The following is a 16,925-nucleotide window of genomic DNA, read 5'->3' on the forward strand; positions in this document are numbered from 1 at the left end:
GAGACCCACCAGTTTAGTTCCTGAGCTCCACTTCAGCTTCAAGGCTGAATTCCCCTTCAGAGGCCTTCTGATTCTCCTTTTAAAGAGAATTTTTCCTATGTCACCTCCCCTAAATTCTCACATCTACCAATCACAGACGTTTTCACAGGACTGACCATTCTTAATTCACACCTTCTTAATTCTCAACTTCTCTGGGTAGACTAAAACTTCTGAGTAAGTTCACTCCTCTTTGCCCCTTGCAAGTGTACAAGTTGCCTGACCTTTTATAGGTAGTTAGCACCTTTTTGTATTAGATGTAAAAATAGACTTAACTTATCGCTTTTGTTTCACTATAAGTATGAGTTAAGCACTTTTTTCATTGTTCCTTAAAGAGTTTACATTTTTATCTTCCCCTAAGGTATGCTTAAGTATGGGTGAAGTAGAGTTCTCACGTTCCTGACTAAGTCCCTTCATTGTTTAAAATGGGGAATGGTCTTAACCAAGTGTTCTGAAGTAGGGTCTGAGAATTTTTAAGATTCACACAAGGGTGAAGGCAGGACAGCATCCCATGTAAGACCCTAGGAGAGGGGTATCTATTCTCTTCACATAATTCACCCATTGATTCTTTGGGAGACCAGTATGGTAAATCTTCATTGGGTTCTTTAGGAGATTAAGATGTCAGGTCTCCTCAATGAATCATTCCACATGTATACTAGAGATATCTAAAATATTGTACCTTACAAAGAGGGAATTACACAAATTTGTGAGATCCAAGGGAAAGAAAGAAAAAAGAGTGAAAACAAAAAATGATTGATAGACACATTGACAAAAAGCCGATTAGGGGGCACTTCTCTTTGGCATAAGAATTTACATTCAGAATAAATGATAGGTTCACCCCATTCAGTTCAGTTTATTATGACCCAGGCTTCATTTTGGATCTCTTGATGTAGTATGTGATTTCTGTAGGCATCCTTATGATATCTTTTCCAGAAGATTCACTTTCTTGATTCAGGGTGTTGGTGATCTTCTTTTCCTAAAAATAGCTTTAAAAGATCTTGAATATTGGGTTTTAGCATAATTATGCAATCTCCCCCTTAGACAGGTGTTGACCAACACCAGAATAACCCCGGGATACATGGCTGAGGTATGCGGTATATGAAGTAATTCCTAAAACAAAACAAAACAACCTCAAAACTCTAAAGCCATTAGAAGAATATTAAAAAAAATTTAGATAAAAATACATATCAAAATCCCATGTGTATAAAATTACGAGCAAAAATGAACCATAACAAGTTCTTGAATCACCAGCAAGACCCAAGTGAAGTAGCTTATATCCTGCAAACATGCAGGATATTGCAATTACCCACTGGCATCAGGGACAAAAGAACATTGCCATAGTATGAAAGAGATAAGGGGAGAAAGTGTGAGGTAAAAGGGAAGTACTATTCCCTGGTCTGATTTTACCTTTAATCTTAGGGAGAGGGGAGCCAGAATGAAAACCAAAAGAAGATTGTAAATGTTAAAAACTGTAAAGGTTTTGGCCAAAATTTTAAAGGATAATTTTTAGTGTTTTGTCTTAAAAATCTAAAAAAAGTGGTTTCTATGGGAAATTCTCATATATGAAATACCCAAGTTAGCTGGAATTTATGGAGAGTTTAATTAATAAACAATGAAGGAATTAAGGGAAAGAGAGAGAGAGAGAGAGAGAGAGAGAGAGAGAGAGAGAGAGAGAGAGAGAGAGAGAGAGAGAGAGAGAGAGAGAGAGAGAGAGAGAGATAGCTGGGGCAAAGAAAGGAGATCAGTCCCTATTACTCATGTGACCAAAATGGAGAAACAGTCTCTAGGGCCTCCACATCCAGCTTCCTTCAGAACCAGCTTCTCAGAGCACCTCTCCAACCACTCAGAGCCAAAACTCTCCAACCAACCACCCCAGTCCTCAGACCCCTCTATCTTTAAGGAAACCATCCAAGTTCCCTCCCCTCAGTTCTCACATCTACCAATCACTGTCCATCATTTCTCCTGTGCCAATGGTGGCTCTAGTTTAACCCAGGACCGCCCAGAGGTCTGTGGCTTTGCACATGTCTGCTGAAGGTCATATTCTCAAATAATTAAATCTTGATCTTTTGCTACAGCCCTTCCTAAATCCTGTTACCCTGAGTAGGGTAGAGATTGGAATAATTAAATTTTGATCTATGCTGCAGCCCTTCCTAAATCCTGTTAAGACTGAGTAGGGTGGAGATTGATTCCAAGTATCTCCATGTATCAATTCTAAAATCAATCATGACTCAAAGAAATTCCTGTTCTATGCTTAAGCATAGGTCAAAGCCCTTTCCATTGTTCAGCAAAAGGTTTCTGTCCTAAAGTAACCTTAAGAAGGGAGGAGGAGGAACCTCCCATGCCAGTGGGGTTCACATTCCAATAGACTATCACTAAGAAATTTTCCAAGTATGAAATTTCCCAATGGTGAAATTTCCAACATTTATTAGTCTAAGAAATTTTAAGGTTTACAATCCCCCCTGATGATCATTGGGAGACTAGTCTCCCCATTGATCATTTAACATAATCATTTTGTAGTTCTAAAAATTCATTTCTAACTAAAGATATACACAATATTCAATTTTCTAAGAGAAATTAGAATAGTGAGAGAGGAAATAGAAAAGAAAAGAAAGCAAAACCGCTAGGCGCATTGACAGAAAGCCCAATTAGGGGCAGTCCCTTTTGGCACAAATGTGTACAGTTACAATAAATGTTCAATCAAAAGTTCAGTCCAATCAATCACATCCAAAGTTTATTCTTGATCTTCTTGATGAAGTGTAGGTTTTCGGCATCTTTCTGCAACAGTTCATTCTCTGGATATAAAAGTTTCAAGCTTCTTTCTTGAAGATCTTTTCTCAAACAGAATCAAAATCTTTGAATTTTTTTTATAAAAGTAAAATCTTAAACAAAATTTTTGGATTTTTATAAAAATACAATCTCAAACAAAAAAAAATTCAAAAATTCTTAGATTTTAAATTAAAATACAATCCCCCCCTGAAGTAAGTATTTAAATATATATATATATATATATATATATATATATATATATCAAGTTTAGCTCAGAATGTAATGTGCAGTTATGGGGGTGTATGTGTCCATTATCAAAAGAATAGAAAAATAATAAGAAACATAAGAACCATTCAAAATAGGCCTTGTATAGGTGCAGTTTGAAGTAATTTCTATCCCACAAGTATGTAGGACAGAATGCAGTAATATTTCACTTAGCCATTTGTAGCCAAGACTACAGAAAGTTGCCATAATATAAGAAGAAAAGAATTAGAATTCTATTTTGATGGGGAAATGTCATTCCCTTGTCTGATTTTTTTTCCTCAGGGATATAGGGAGCCAGCATGATATTCCAGCTTTGTACTTGTTTGAGTGCTTCGAAAAGAGCTTAGATACAAGGAAGTCCTACGACTTATACATAAGTTAAGCGTCGCAACCTCGAGTCTCAGTTTAATATTTCTTGTGTGCTCTATTGGCACTATCCAGGTTTAGTCTGTGCTCCTTGTTTTTATCCCTTTTTCTGGAATCAGACACAAACATTAATCACAGTCCTATAATATTTTATCAATAAATGGCAGGTTCCAATAGTTTAAAGCTTTTAGGCATATATTGATATTATAGCAAGAGTATATATATTAACTTGTATTACTGCAGGGAAAAATAATATTAATATTAATTATGTGTACCTTCAGTACAAAAAATGAGAAGAAAAATCAAATATTGTGATCAAAAAATAAAATAAAAGAAATAAGAAAAATAAGAAAAAAATCAGTAATTCAATATATTCTTGAAAAAAAACAGCATCAATTTGTCTATGGATTATTATCTCCAATTCATATGATAAGATAGAGTCACAATTCATATGATAGGATAGAGTCAATCAGTCTCAGCAGAAGATGCTTTCTTCATATGTGAGCAGTGAATCCAAGAGTCCCTTTCTCCAATCTTTATAGATGTTGGAGTAGTTAATAGTATTTGGGATGGTCCTTCCCATAAAGGTTGAGTTGCTCCAGTTTGCTTGAAATTCTTGATATAAACTTTATCTCCTGGGTTCAGGTCATGCAGAGAAAAGTCTAATGGTCCGGCTTGTACTACAGCTCCAGATTCATGAAGTTCACGTAGTTTGTGCTGTAACTCCTGTATATAGGAAGCAATAGTAATATCTCCCCCTAATAGCGATGTATAAGCCGGGGAGAAAGGCTTAGCCTGTATAGGCGGATGTCCAAAAAGCATCTCAAATGGTGAAATATGTAAGTCTCCTCTAGGCCTGCTTCTAAGATAAAATAGGGCCAGAGGGAGAATTTCAGGCCATTTTAAATGGGTCTCAGTGCATAATTTGCCAATCATAGTCTTAAGTTCTTTGTTCCTTCTTTCCTACTATTTGGAGAGGAGAAAAAAAAAACTGAAAAAGGTTAATTAATATCAACAAAATCAATACAATCTAAGAAGAATCATCTTCATTATATTAGGAAGTTTCTTGGGCACCCTCCTGAAGGGCACCTCTCTGAGGTTCATTAGCACCCCAAGCATGTTTTGGACGAGCGCCATTTCTCATATATTGTTGTTGAGTATTATCATTTTCTTCATTTGGAGAATTGTCATTATTTTCCCAATTCCTATTTCTATAATTCTGGTTTCTAAAGTTCTTATTTCTATATTCATTATAGTTATTTCCATAGTCATTATTATAATTTCTAGAATTCTGGTTTCTATAACCATTATCATCATTTCTATAGTTATTATTTCTAAAACTATTATTAAACTGTGTATTCCTTCCAAACATCTTAAGAAAGGTTCTACATTCTATCATTTTGTGGCCCTTCTTCCCACAGAAGTGGCAAGTAATGGATTGATAATTGGATTTCTGGAGAGGGGCAATTGTCGTTGGTTCATTATCATGCCCACTTTCTAATTTAGTCATCCTATCTATTAAATATCTCATTTTTTTCTTCATTTCGTCCATGTCGTCATTATTTTCTTCCTCCTTTTCTATCTTTCCCTTTAAAACATATATAGCTGTTTTTCGCAATTCTTCAAGGTCCATATCTGACCATCTTGGGCATTGTGTTCTAAAATAATTCTTAATTGCTTTGCAAGAGTTATTTACAAAGATTCTTCTAACTTGTCTTAAACTACTCTCTTTAGTTAAGTCCCAATCTAAGTATCTGTCCCCAAACTTGATAATTCTATCCATAAATCTGGACGGTGATTCTTCTTCCTTTTGCTTAATTTTTTTCCAGTTCCATCCACTTATCTGTACTGTCTGCGCATTCCTTCATTGCTGTGAGGATGGCTTCTCTACAAAGGAATAGTTGTAGATAATCCTCAGGATTGTTATAGTCCCATTCGGGATCCTGAGATGGCCAATGTGCTGCATTACGCCCCCGGGTTTTGTTGACATGAGCAATTATTTTATTTTTTTCATGTTCACTTAAAAAAGCCTGTAGTAAGTTCTCAACATCCTTGTAAGAAGGATTATACTGAAAAAAATATGTCTCCCATCTTTTTTGTTACTAGAAAAGGATCTTGTTCATATGTGGGGATATTTCGTGTAAATTCATTTATTTCTTGGGGAGTAAACGGTATCCTATGTCTTAAAGTCACCACATCCCCATTCCGTCCTATTTCAGGTACTTCTCTTAGAGGAAACGGGCCTCTAGTTGAATTTTGTACCTGTGGGTCAGTTTGACAAGGACAGGTTTCTCTAGGAGGACAAGATCTCCTTTGCGTTGGATTTTGGTTTTCTGTAGGAGAGGGAACATGAGAAACTGGGATTGCAGGGGAAGGGTTTTGGGGATTAAATTCAGACAAGATTTGCACTACATGAGAGAAGCAGTCTGTTAACTGGGCTATAGGGACGGTGTTTTCCTTCTCTATTTCAGTGAAGGAAATTCCTCATTCAAAGGTTCAGAAACAGGTCTGTTTCTGGTAGAGTGGGTGTTTGCCCATTGATCCTGTAGGAAACATTTTAGATCTTCTAATTGGGATTGCATTTTATCCTCAATTTTTTCTATTTTATCCTCAATATTTTCTATTTTAGCATCTCTAAATATAGTATTGAGGAGTACAAAAATGACAGTACCTATTAATATAAAAATTTGGAGGTATCCTTCATTCCTCAATGCCCCTAATTCTTCAGCTGCCATATAATTGTCAAAGAATGTAGTACTCATTTTTATATATATATATTTTGTAATTTCACAAAACACGTGGGGAGCAGGGCAAAGCAACAAACTTTCCACAGGGTTTTTTTTTTTCTAATCCAGGAAGTTGTTCCTTAAGGGAAAGGATATTTAGAAACAGCTCTTCCAGCCAGGACTTTAGGGTCCTGTTGCTGAGATTTAAAACAGCTGTTTTCTATCTAACTACCAGAGTCACACAGCTGGGAAGTATCCGAAGTCCGATTTGAACCCAGGACCTTCTGTCTCTAGGGAAGTCCAAAAGCGCCCAGACCTTCAAAAGCCTTTGCTTAAATATCTTCTCGATCTCGGCCCAGGTGAGATTACAAGGCATTCTGGGGAAGTGGAGCAAAGGCTCATAGGGATTGTAGTCCTGTATTCGAGTCTATTTTTTACATCCCCCCGTGTGATCATTTGTGGAAAAATTAATTTTTCCCCAAAAGGATCATAAAAACATAATAAACTTAAAAGATTACAATAGTGTGAGGATAAGAGAAAAAAGAATAAAACCAATAATTTCTGAACACATTGACAAAAAGCCGTTAGGGGGCAGTCCCCTTTGGCATAAAAGTATACATACAAATAAATGTTCAATCAACCACACCCAAAGTTCAATTTTGTGCAACTTGTGGTCTGGAGGCTTCTTCATGGTGGCTTCTCCAACAGTTCAGTTCTGGATTCAGAGAGGTAGCATCTTCTTCACCTAAAATTCTTCTCAAAAGGAATTTAAACTTTGCAATTTAAATAATGATATTTTTACATTCCCCCGTGTTGTGGGTGATTGAAAGATTCAGAATCAGTTAGGGATGCATGGCTGAGGTATGAGGTATATGAATCAATTGGCAAGAGATATGCAAGGCTTTCTCACCAAAAAATGAGATCCATTTCCTCTTTGTATCTGGCCATGATCACTGTGAGTAGAAGGCAAATGAATTGAACAAGGTTAACAATTTTTTCATCTTTAAAAATACAGTAGTACAAATATGTAGATATCAAAATCCCCAAAATTCTCAATATCCCAATTAATTACAATAGCAAACAAACACACTTTCATATTTCACATAAGTTGCTGTATGACATTTTTAAAACCTATGAATTGATGGACATTTGTCACAATTTTTACAAACATAGCAATCTTTCAACCTTGGTATTTAAACATATTTTTTTAAAACAAAGTAAAACTCATCTTGGGTTTAGAACATAATCAAGAAATCTATATATCATTCTGGTGCAAGTAAAGTAGTGAGCTGAAGAGTATAAATAAAGGGTGCTCCTTTTGGAGGCTTTTCCCAAGGGTACAAATGCCCTGAAATTAACTGCCCAACTTCCATTCACATGTGGGAAGGTTGGGGGTTATAAAATACATTTCACTTCAGCTACTAGAATGGGCCTTACCTCGTGGTAGGGGCAGGCAAAAATAACCAGACTGTTAAAAAAAATTCCAAAATCATATTTAAAAAACCCTTAAAATCAAATCATTTGAGGTATTTAGCACATTAAATTTTCAAAGGTTGTTAATACAATTATAACCAGTTCTGAAGTCCATCTATCCTCAGCAAAATAGAAAAAAGCTGTTTTTTCATATATGGGCTTATTCACAACAATATTTGTTCAACAGTTATAGGGGAAAAACAACAGAATTTCAAAACTCAGTACATTCAAAATAAATTCAATCAACCTTCAGTTCACAGAATAATATTCAATCCAGTAATATATGATCTTAAAATCACAAAGTTAAACCATAACAAAACAATGCAATAGAATACAGAGATGTTTATAAACCATTGGAGTCTGAAATGCCTTAGAATATAGCCTTTAGTCTCTTCAAAGTTCCTTGGGTTTTTTTTTTTGTTTGTTTGTTTTTAATTATCCATTTAAATGTCTATTGTCCGAAGGTAGAGTAGTAAAGGCTAGGCTATGGGGTTCAAGGGATCTGTCCAGGGCCCCATAGCTGGGAAGCATCGGAGGCCAGATTTTAACTAGAGACCTCCCGTCTCTGGGCCTGGCTTCCAGTTCGCTGGGCCACCCATTTTCCTCCCCAAAGTTAAAGTTGAATCTTTGGGCTGAGTCTGCTCCCAGATAGGCAGGCAAAATCAATGAAATTGCCAGAAGAGTCAAAAATCCTTTTAAACAGCCCATTGCTATTAAGTTTCTGTTTGAAAAGATCTGTTTCTTCTCTTTAGTCTTTTCTGTCTTTCCCCTCTCTGATACCCCTGTGGCCAATACCCCCAGCCACGTGGAGGCTTAGTCTAAGGGAAAATTACCCGGTCTCCTTTCCCTCTCTTCTTTCCCCTCCACCCACGTGGCCAATACTGTTACCAGCTGGTCGCAATGAGTCCTGAGCGATCTGCTCCAAGGATCTGGGTGGTGAGTCAGCTGAGTCAGAGGCCAGATGGGTGAGACAGACCGCCGGGGTGGGTCGGGCCGGGAGCTGGAGCACAGCTCAGGCACCAGGTGAGAGGCCAGGAGCAGACGCAGGAGCCGGAGAGGGCCGCAGGCAGGAGCTGATCAAGATGGTTTTCTAAAGAGCATCTCGGAGAACCTTGGCTTTAAAAAAAATTCTCTAGGCTAAAAAAATTTTTTTTGAGAAGTTCTCATCCAATCTAGTGGTCGCCAACTGTAAAGATTAAAATTTAGGGGAGACGGGGAGACTGAGGCAGGTAGAAATTAGTTTCTCTCTGCAAGGAATATATATTTTTTAGAGGTTTATTAAAGGTTAAAGATTAAGAATATACAAGTAAGAAACATGTGCCTAGGCCAGAGGCCTAGACAAAATAACCTCACATCACGGAAGAGACGCCTCTGCTCCAAAAACGGAAGTCCAAAAGCGCCCAGACCTTCAAAAGCCTTTGCTTAAATATCTTCTCGATCTCGGCCCAGGTGAGATTACAAGGCATTCTGGGGAAGTGGAGCAAAGGCTCATGGGGATTGTAGTCCTGTATTCGAGTCTATTTTTTACACTCCACATCCAGCTTCCTTCAGAGCCAGCTTCTCAGAGTACCTCTCCAACCACTCAGAGCCAAAACTCTCCAACCAACCACCCCAGTCCTCAGACCCCTCTATCTTTAAGGAAACCATTCAAGTTCCCTCCCCTCAGTTCTCACATCTACCAATCACTGTCCATCATTTTTCCTGTGCCAATGGTGGCTCTAGTTTAACCCAGGACCACCCAGAGGTCTGTGGCTTTGCACATGTCTGCTGAAGGTCATATTCTCAAATAATTAAATCTTGATCTTTTGCTACAGCCCTTCCTAAATCCTGTTACCCTGAGTAGGGTAGAGATTGGAATAATTAAATTTTGATCTAGGCTGCAGCCCTTCCTAAATCCTGTTAGGACTGAGTAGGGTGGAGATTGATTCCATGTATCTCCATTGTATCAATTCTAAAATCAATCATGACTCAAAGAAATTCCTGTTCTATGCTTAAGCATAGGTCAAAGCCCTTTCCATTGTTTAGCAAAAGGTTTCTGTCCTAAAGTAATCTTAAGAAGGGAGGAGGAGGAACCTCCCATGCCAATGGGGTTCACATTCCAATAGACTATCACTAAGAAATTTTCCAAGTATGAAATTTCCCAATGGTGAAATTTCTAACATTTATAAGTCTAAGAAATTTTAAGGTTTACACACCTGAGTCAACTAATCTTTTGAGTAATTTACATCAGGAAAGCTCTGAGTAAGTTTCTCACCTCTTTGTTCCTTGTAAAATTCACAAGTTGCTTGACCTTTATAGGTACTTAGCACCCCTTTTTATTAGTTCTAAAAATAGACATGGCTTAAGTATGGGTTTAAATACTTTTCATTGTTCAGAAAAGAGTTTACAATTCCATCTTTTCCTAGGGTAGGTTTAAGTAGGTGAAGTAGAGTTCTGACATTCCTGATCTAAGTAGAGTTCACTGCCCAACTGGGGAATGGTCTTAATCCAATGTAATGAGGTAGGGTCTGGGAATTTTTAAGGTTTACATGGCACAAGGAAGTCTAGTGTCTGAATTTGCCATACATCTGCATCCTCAATCCCCAAAACAAGTCCTCTGTGTTGGCATAGATCCTTATCAATCCCATAGGGATTGTTGGTCTCCTTGACTTTGTGCTTCTTTGCACTGTACAGTAGATCCTTAGTAATCCCTTCTTCTGAAATCAGATACAAATATTAATTGGAGTCCTATAATAACACTCAATGGCAGGTTTCATAGTCTAAATCTTTTGGGTATACATTAGTATTAGGGCTAATAGGTATTGCAAACTTATCTTTCAAAATCAAAAACATTAATACTGATTCCATATACTCAAGTAAAAAAAATAAAAAATAAAATAAAATTTCCCATTGGTAATATGGAGAAATGGAATTCAAAAAACAACCAGAAACTCATCTTGCACATGCCATGTGACAGTGGGTTAGCCAAACAGAGGCATAATACAAGGATTCCTCCCTCAAAAGTGATCTTGGCTCTCAGTGGTGCTGTGCAGGGGAAGATTGCCCAGCCCCCTGTTTCTTCATATTCTTGACTCCATTGCTGCCTTTTTCTAGCTGCCATTCTATCTTCATCACCTAATCTACCCCATGATTTCCCTCACATAGTCATTGCTTCCCCGTCCCATGCTAGGTACTTGTAGTGGAAATGGGGAAGGACATATTTCCTTTTCACAGTCTTCCCTTTGATTCTTTGGGAGACCAGCAGGATAAATCTCCTCACTTTGGTATTCTAGGAGATTTAACATGACACATCTCTCCCGATGAATCGTTCTACATATGGAGCTTATACATTTTAAGATTCTCTTACTAGAGGTAGCTCCAGGAATGCAGGGTCCTCGGCAGGACCCTAGGACTGCTGTAAATGATCTTCACACACATAAATGGTCAACCTTCCCAGAAGTTTGGAAAGAATTTGATGTGCAATTGGGTAACAGAAAGGAAATGGTGCCCATAGTCAGAAGCAGTCAGGGTTTAATCTGATCACTACATGAACCCCAAAAGCATTATATCCTCCACCATAATGATTGGAATCACTGCAGAAAGAAATTTATTAATTTTGAACAAGCACATGCTTATCCCAGAGGAAAAATAGCTTCCTTAGAAAACTAGCGAATTCTTTACTATTTGAGCTGCCATTCACACGTTTTGAGCTCACATCTCTTGGGTCACAGTGAGCACCTCCAAGGGAACCAATAATGCAGAAGAGCGTGAATGTTTAGGCAATGGGGTTGAGTGACTGCCCAGGGCTGACACAGCTAGAAAGTGTTTTAGGGTCACATTTGAACTCAAGATCTCCCATCTCTAGACCTCCCTCTTTATCCACTGAATCACCCAGATGCCTCATAATGCCTTTCATTTTTTAAAATGCTGTTTTTTATAAGGAATCTATTTTTATTTTAGTAATCAGCTACATTTAAGGATAAATTTTTTAAAAAGCAATAAGTAATGACTATTCCCAAAAAGTAAATTCCTTATGGCTCGTGTCAATAGAAAAAAATAGTGTTGGCATTCATCATGTGATCTCAGCTACTGTAACAGAAAAGATGAAAATTACATCCTGGAGGCAGAAGGTCCTAGGTTCAAATCTGTTCTCAGACACTTCCTAGCTGTGTGGCCCTAGGCAAGTTACTTGACCCCCATTGCCTAGCCTTTAGTGCTCTTCTGACTTGGAACCAATACATAGTATTGATTCCATGATGGAAGGTAAGTGTTTAAAGGGAAAAAAAGAAGAAAGAAAAAAGAAAATTATATTATGCTTACAGATAATACATCATGGAATAATATAAATCTTATGTATATATGCACCAAGTAGTATAATTATCTGTGAAGAGAGGACTGAGAGCACGATGTGATATGGAAATCACGTTAAAAGACTGATACATATTAATTTAAGGTCGCCAAGAAATTCAGCTACGTAATTCCTAAATGAAAACTCAAGTCAGCAGTCAACCTTTTATGGAGTTTTTAATCCCAAACAGGAGGATGAAAGGTTTTACAGAGAGAGAGACAGAGAGACATAGAGAGAGAGACAGAGAGAGAGAGAGAGAGAGAGAGAGAGAGAGAGAGAGAGAGAGAGAGAGAGAGAGAGAGAGAGAGAGAGAGAGAAGAGGAGAAGAGAAGAGAAGAGAAGAGAAGAGAAGAGAAGAGAAGAGAAGAGAAGAGAAGAGAAGAGAAGAGAAGAGAAGAGAAGAGAAGAGAAGAGAAGGGAATAGGGCTTAAAAACCCCCTCTGCTTAGGCTGGGCCAAAGGCCCAAGCCCTTAGATAGCTGAGGCAAAGAAAAGAGATCAGTCTCTATGACCAAAATGGACCAAAATGGAGAAACAGTCTCAGGGCCTCCACCTCAAGCACCAGGCACCAACAACCTCCTTTCCTCCACACAGGAAGTCCCCAGACTCCTCAACTGTCCTCTACCTCACTTCCTGTGTCTCCCCTGTGCCAATGGTGGCTCTAGGTTAACCCAGGTCCACCCAGAGGTCTGTCCCCTTTGCATATGTCTGTTGAAGGCCATATTCTCAAATAATTAAATCTTGAGCTTTGTTGCAGCCCTTCCTAAATCCTGTTACCCTGAGTAGGGTAGAGATTGTAGTTTCCAAGACCTGATTCTGTCATTCCAAATACCTCTATTGTTATTGATCAGGAAATAGCTAAATCCCATCCTCTAAAGAATGGTTTGAACAGGGTTGAGTTGTTTTGAAATTCACAACAGACACTCAAAGTGAAAAAGAAAGACTGAATGTAGAGACCACTTTACGGAGTTTAATTCTAGTCTCAGCTTTTAGGATTTTGTTCAAATCATTCAGATACTCTGAGCTCATGGCCTGAGCTGTGAATGCAATGAGAATGCTTCCCCTGCCTGTGCTCCAAGTTTCTTGTGAGGATCTAATATGAATATGAGTAAAACTCTTTATCAGTGACGTCATCCTTTAGTTGTGAGCTAATGGCACATTGAAATGATTGTTTCTGCCTATTTGTGTTTGTAAACTTATCTCTTTTCCTGGACAAATAGAATGAAAATCAGTTTTTATTCTGCCAGTGAAGGACAAGGGATATATAGATGTCTATGTGACTATACGTTTATGTTGTTTGTTTCTTTCAGAAGGGAAGATCAGACTTGAAAGGAAAGAGATGACTGCAGAGTTAAGCCTTTCTGGGGAAGAAACTCAGAAGCAAAGATGCATTGGTGATGGTGCCTGTGATTCCACTTTGAGGGAAAACTTTGATGTACATCAGAAAATCCACACTGGAGGGAAGCCTTACGAATGTAATCAATGTGGTAAAACATTTGAAAAGAGAGCTTATCTTACTGTACATCAAAGAATTCACACTGGAGAGAAACCTTATCAATGTAATCTGTGTGGAAAAGCTTTTATACGGAGGCACAAGCTTACTGTACATCAGAGAATCCACACTGGAGAGAAACCTTATGAATGTAATCAATGTGGAAAGGCTTTTACCCAGAAATCTGGTCTTACCATACATCAGAGAAGTCACACTAGAGAAAAACCTTATGAATGTAATCAATGTGGAAAAGCTTTTATACAAAGGGCGAGTCTTACTGTACATCAGAGAATCCACACTGGAGAGAAACCTTTTGAATGTAATCAGTGTGGAAAAGGTTTTATACAAAAGGTGAGTCTTACTGCACATCAAAGTATCCACACTGGAGAGAAACCTTTTGAATGTAATCAGTGTGGAAAAGGTTTTATACAAAAGGCAAGTCTTACTGCACATCAGAAAATTCACACTGGAGAGTCTCCTTATGAATGTAATCAGTGTGGAAAGGCTTTTATGTGTAGGACCAGGCTTACTGTACATAAGAGAATCCACTCTGGAGAGAAACCTTTTGAATGTAATCAATGTGGAAAGGCTTTTACCCAGAAGGCTGGTCTTACTGTACATCAGAAAATCCACACTAGAGAGAAATCTTATACTGGCTTAGTAAAGTCCTCAGTCAAAAGTCAACCCGTATTTTCTCTCAACCACTGCCAAGTCAGTAAACAACAGTCCTTGGCAGCTGTGTGGATCCCAGCCATACCTTTGGGAACTTTTGCTCTACTGATGACCCTGGGGTCGCCTGCTAACTAAAGGAAGATTGCAGGACCCTTCACAAAGTGTAACAAAAGACAGTCCCTGTTGTCAGAGCTCAGAGTCTAGTATACAATACAAACATAGTGATAGTTCAAGAAGAAGTAAAAGATCATGAACCTGACTGTTAAATGATCCAGGGAAAAGAGGGTGTTTTATGAATGGAAATCTATTTAGTTAAACAGGGAAATAAGTGAATAGAAGTGTGAGAACAATTACAGTTTAAGAAGGGCAGAATTGGGGAATAGATAGTAAAAATCAAAATCATAATAAAAAAGTAATATCTATCAGTTATATAGCACCTACTGTGTGCAGTGCATTTCATGAATATTAGCTCATTTGGTTCTCATAAGAACCATAAGGGTTTAGTGTAATAATTATTCTCATTTTACAAGTGAAGCAAATGGAATGAGCAGAGGACTTATGACTTGCCTAGGGTCATAGTACTAGCGAATGTCTGGGATTGGTATGCTTCTATCCAGTGTACCAAAAAAGTAAAAATGCTCATATATGAGTGAGGTTGAAAATGAGAGAAAATTATAAGAGATATAGAACACTTTTTCATGTGCTTATTAATAGTTTTGATTTCTTTGGCTGAGAACTGCCTGTTCATGTCCCTTGCCCATTTATCAATTGGAGAATGGCTTGATTTTTTGTACAATTGATTTAGCTCTATGTAAATTTGAGTAATTAAACCTTTGTCAGAGGTTTTTATGACGATTGTTTCCCAATTTGTTGCTACCCTTCTGATTTTGGTTACATTGGTTTTGTTTGTACAAAACCTTTTTAATTTGATGTATTCAAAATTATTTATTTTACATTTTGTGACTCTTTCTAAGTCTTGCTTGGTTTTAAAATCTTTCCCTGCCAAGAAGGAAGGGGAAGAACAGAGCGGAAAGGAACCCTGGTGCCTGAAGGGGTGTGAGGGTGGGCGGGGAAATGGAGGAGCCACTCAGACTATGTATCCCAGAATGCCCGCTGAAGGCTGGTCACAGGGGCGGTGCTTTACCTGATTGCCTCCTCTGGCTGTCCTTCTAGCCTGCTGTGGCCCTGCCCTACTACTGAAGCTCGCAGTCACGTGAGCCAGAGTCCTGGAGGAGTGCACATGCGTATTTCAGCTCTGGGCTCTGCCTCCTCCATTCTATGGAAGCTTGCAGAGTCCACGGGAGAGGGAGGGCAGGAATGCCCACCGGTGTGTCAGTGTTGGGGTGAAGATCGTAGTGCGCACGCACAACCCAGTTGGCTTCCCCCTCCCCCTCTTCACTTTAGATACCAGAATCAGTCTGGGCACGCGGGTTGGGGAGGGGAGAGCCAAGGGAAACACGTGGGTGGGTGTGGGCTGGGTTCTATGAGCTTGGGTGGGGGGGACCTCCGGGAGTGCAGAGGCCTGCGAAGGGTGTTGTGCCCGCCCTTCTGCGATGGGCAGACCTCCCCTCTTCTTCCCAGGAAGAACTGTTTCCTCCCGCCCCTCCCCCACCCTCATCTTTGCTCTCTGAGCCTTTGTCTGTCCTCTCTCTACGAAACCCCCTCCAGGCTCTCCTGAAGTCCTGACCTAGAAATGGCCTGTCCCGTGACCTCTCCCTCCCCTGGTAGTGTGGCAGCGTGGCCTCTCCCCACCCAAGTCCCTCTCACTTCCTTCCAGCCGCCTCTTTCCCTTCTGTGTGCCAGGCAGGGTAGTAGGTGCTTCCTCCATAGCCCTGGGAAATGGAGCTTTCTCTTGTTCAGTGGTTTTTCTGTCTCTTCTCGCTCTTCATGACCCTGTTTAGGGTTTTCTTGCAAAGATAGTGGAGCAGCCGGCCATTTCTTTCTCCAGCTAAAGGGGAAACTGAGGCAAATAGAGTTAAGTAATTTGCCCAGGGTCACAGAAGCCAGTAAATATCTCAGCTGGATTTGAACTCGGATCTCCCTAACTCCTGACCCTGCACTCAGTACCCTGTGCAGGAGGAGTGTGTGTTCTCCTTCCCTCTGTCTCCCCTGCCACCCTGCCCACACTTGTGCCCCATCTTAGAGTTTCCACCTTCCCCAACTCCTGGTGCCCTCACACATGCCCAGAACTGTCAGGTCAGTCCAAGCCTCCACCAGCCCTGCCTGCCTCCCTCTGGCCACTGATCTTTACAGTGATAGAATACCAGACTTTCCTCTCCTTTCCTGCCTCCTGCATCCCACATGGCCTTCCTTCCTCTTCCTCCCTCCTTCTCTCCCTTCCCCCACCCCTCCCCCCCTTCCTTTCTTCCTTGCTTCCTCTCTCTCTCTCTCTCTCTCTCTCTCTCTCTCTCTTACTGTCTCTCATTTTCTCTGTCTCTCATTCTCTCTGTCTCTGTGTCTCTGTCTTTGTGTCTCTGTCTCTGTCTCTGTCTCTCTCTCTGTCTCTCTGTGTGTGTGTCTCTCTCTCCCACTCTCTCTTCCCTCTCTTGTTATCACCTATTGTGGCAGTTTTCCCAGCCCTTCCGAACGACTGGTCTGCCATATTGGTACTGTCACACACAAGGCACCCTTGACCACTGTCTCTCCTTGGGTTGCTTTATGTCCATCTGCCCCAACTTAGCCTCCTGTGCTGGACCATCATCCCCTAGTGCCCACTCAGTGGCTGTGACCTCTCATAGCCTTCCTCCATCTTTTCAGTCCCTCAGGGTAAATCTCACTCTGTCTTCCGGCCTTCCAGGATAATG

General features: G+C 39.7%; 1 protein-coding gene across 8 annotated transcripts in view; it reads left to right on the forward strand.

Moving 5' to 3' along the window:
• Window positions 1-16,925, forward strand: part of LOC100022490 (zinc finger protein OZF-like) — a 111,921-nt gene that overhangs the window by 68,793 nt on the left and 26,203 nt on the right. For 6 of the 8 annotated variants that reach the window (XM_056814454.1, XM_056814452.1, XM_016429339.2 and 3 more), the window contains one exon: window positions 13,268-14,973. The exons of the other annotated variants lie outside the window; for them this stretch is intronic. In XM_056814454.1, coding sequence (XP_056670432.1) covers window positions 13,268-14,256 — 989 coding nt within the window. In that variant the 3' untranslated portion in view covers window positions 14,257-14,973. Of the gene's footprint in view, window positions 1-13,267; window positions 14,974-16,925 lie in introns of those variants that run through there. 8 annotated transcript variants of the gene reach the window in all.

Source organism: Monodelphis domestica, chromosome 2 (assembly GCF_027887165.1).
Source record: "Monodelphis domestica isolate mMonDom1 chromosome 2, mMonDom1.pri, whole genome shotgun sequence".
Taxonomy (NCBI): Eukaryota; Metazoa; Chordata; class Mammalia; order Didelphimorphia; family Didelphidae; genus Monodelphis; species Monodelphis domestica.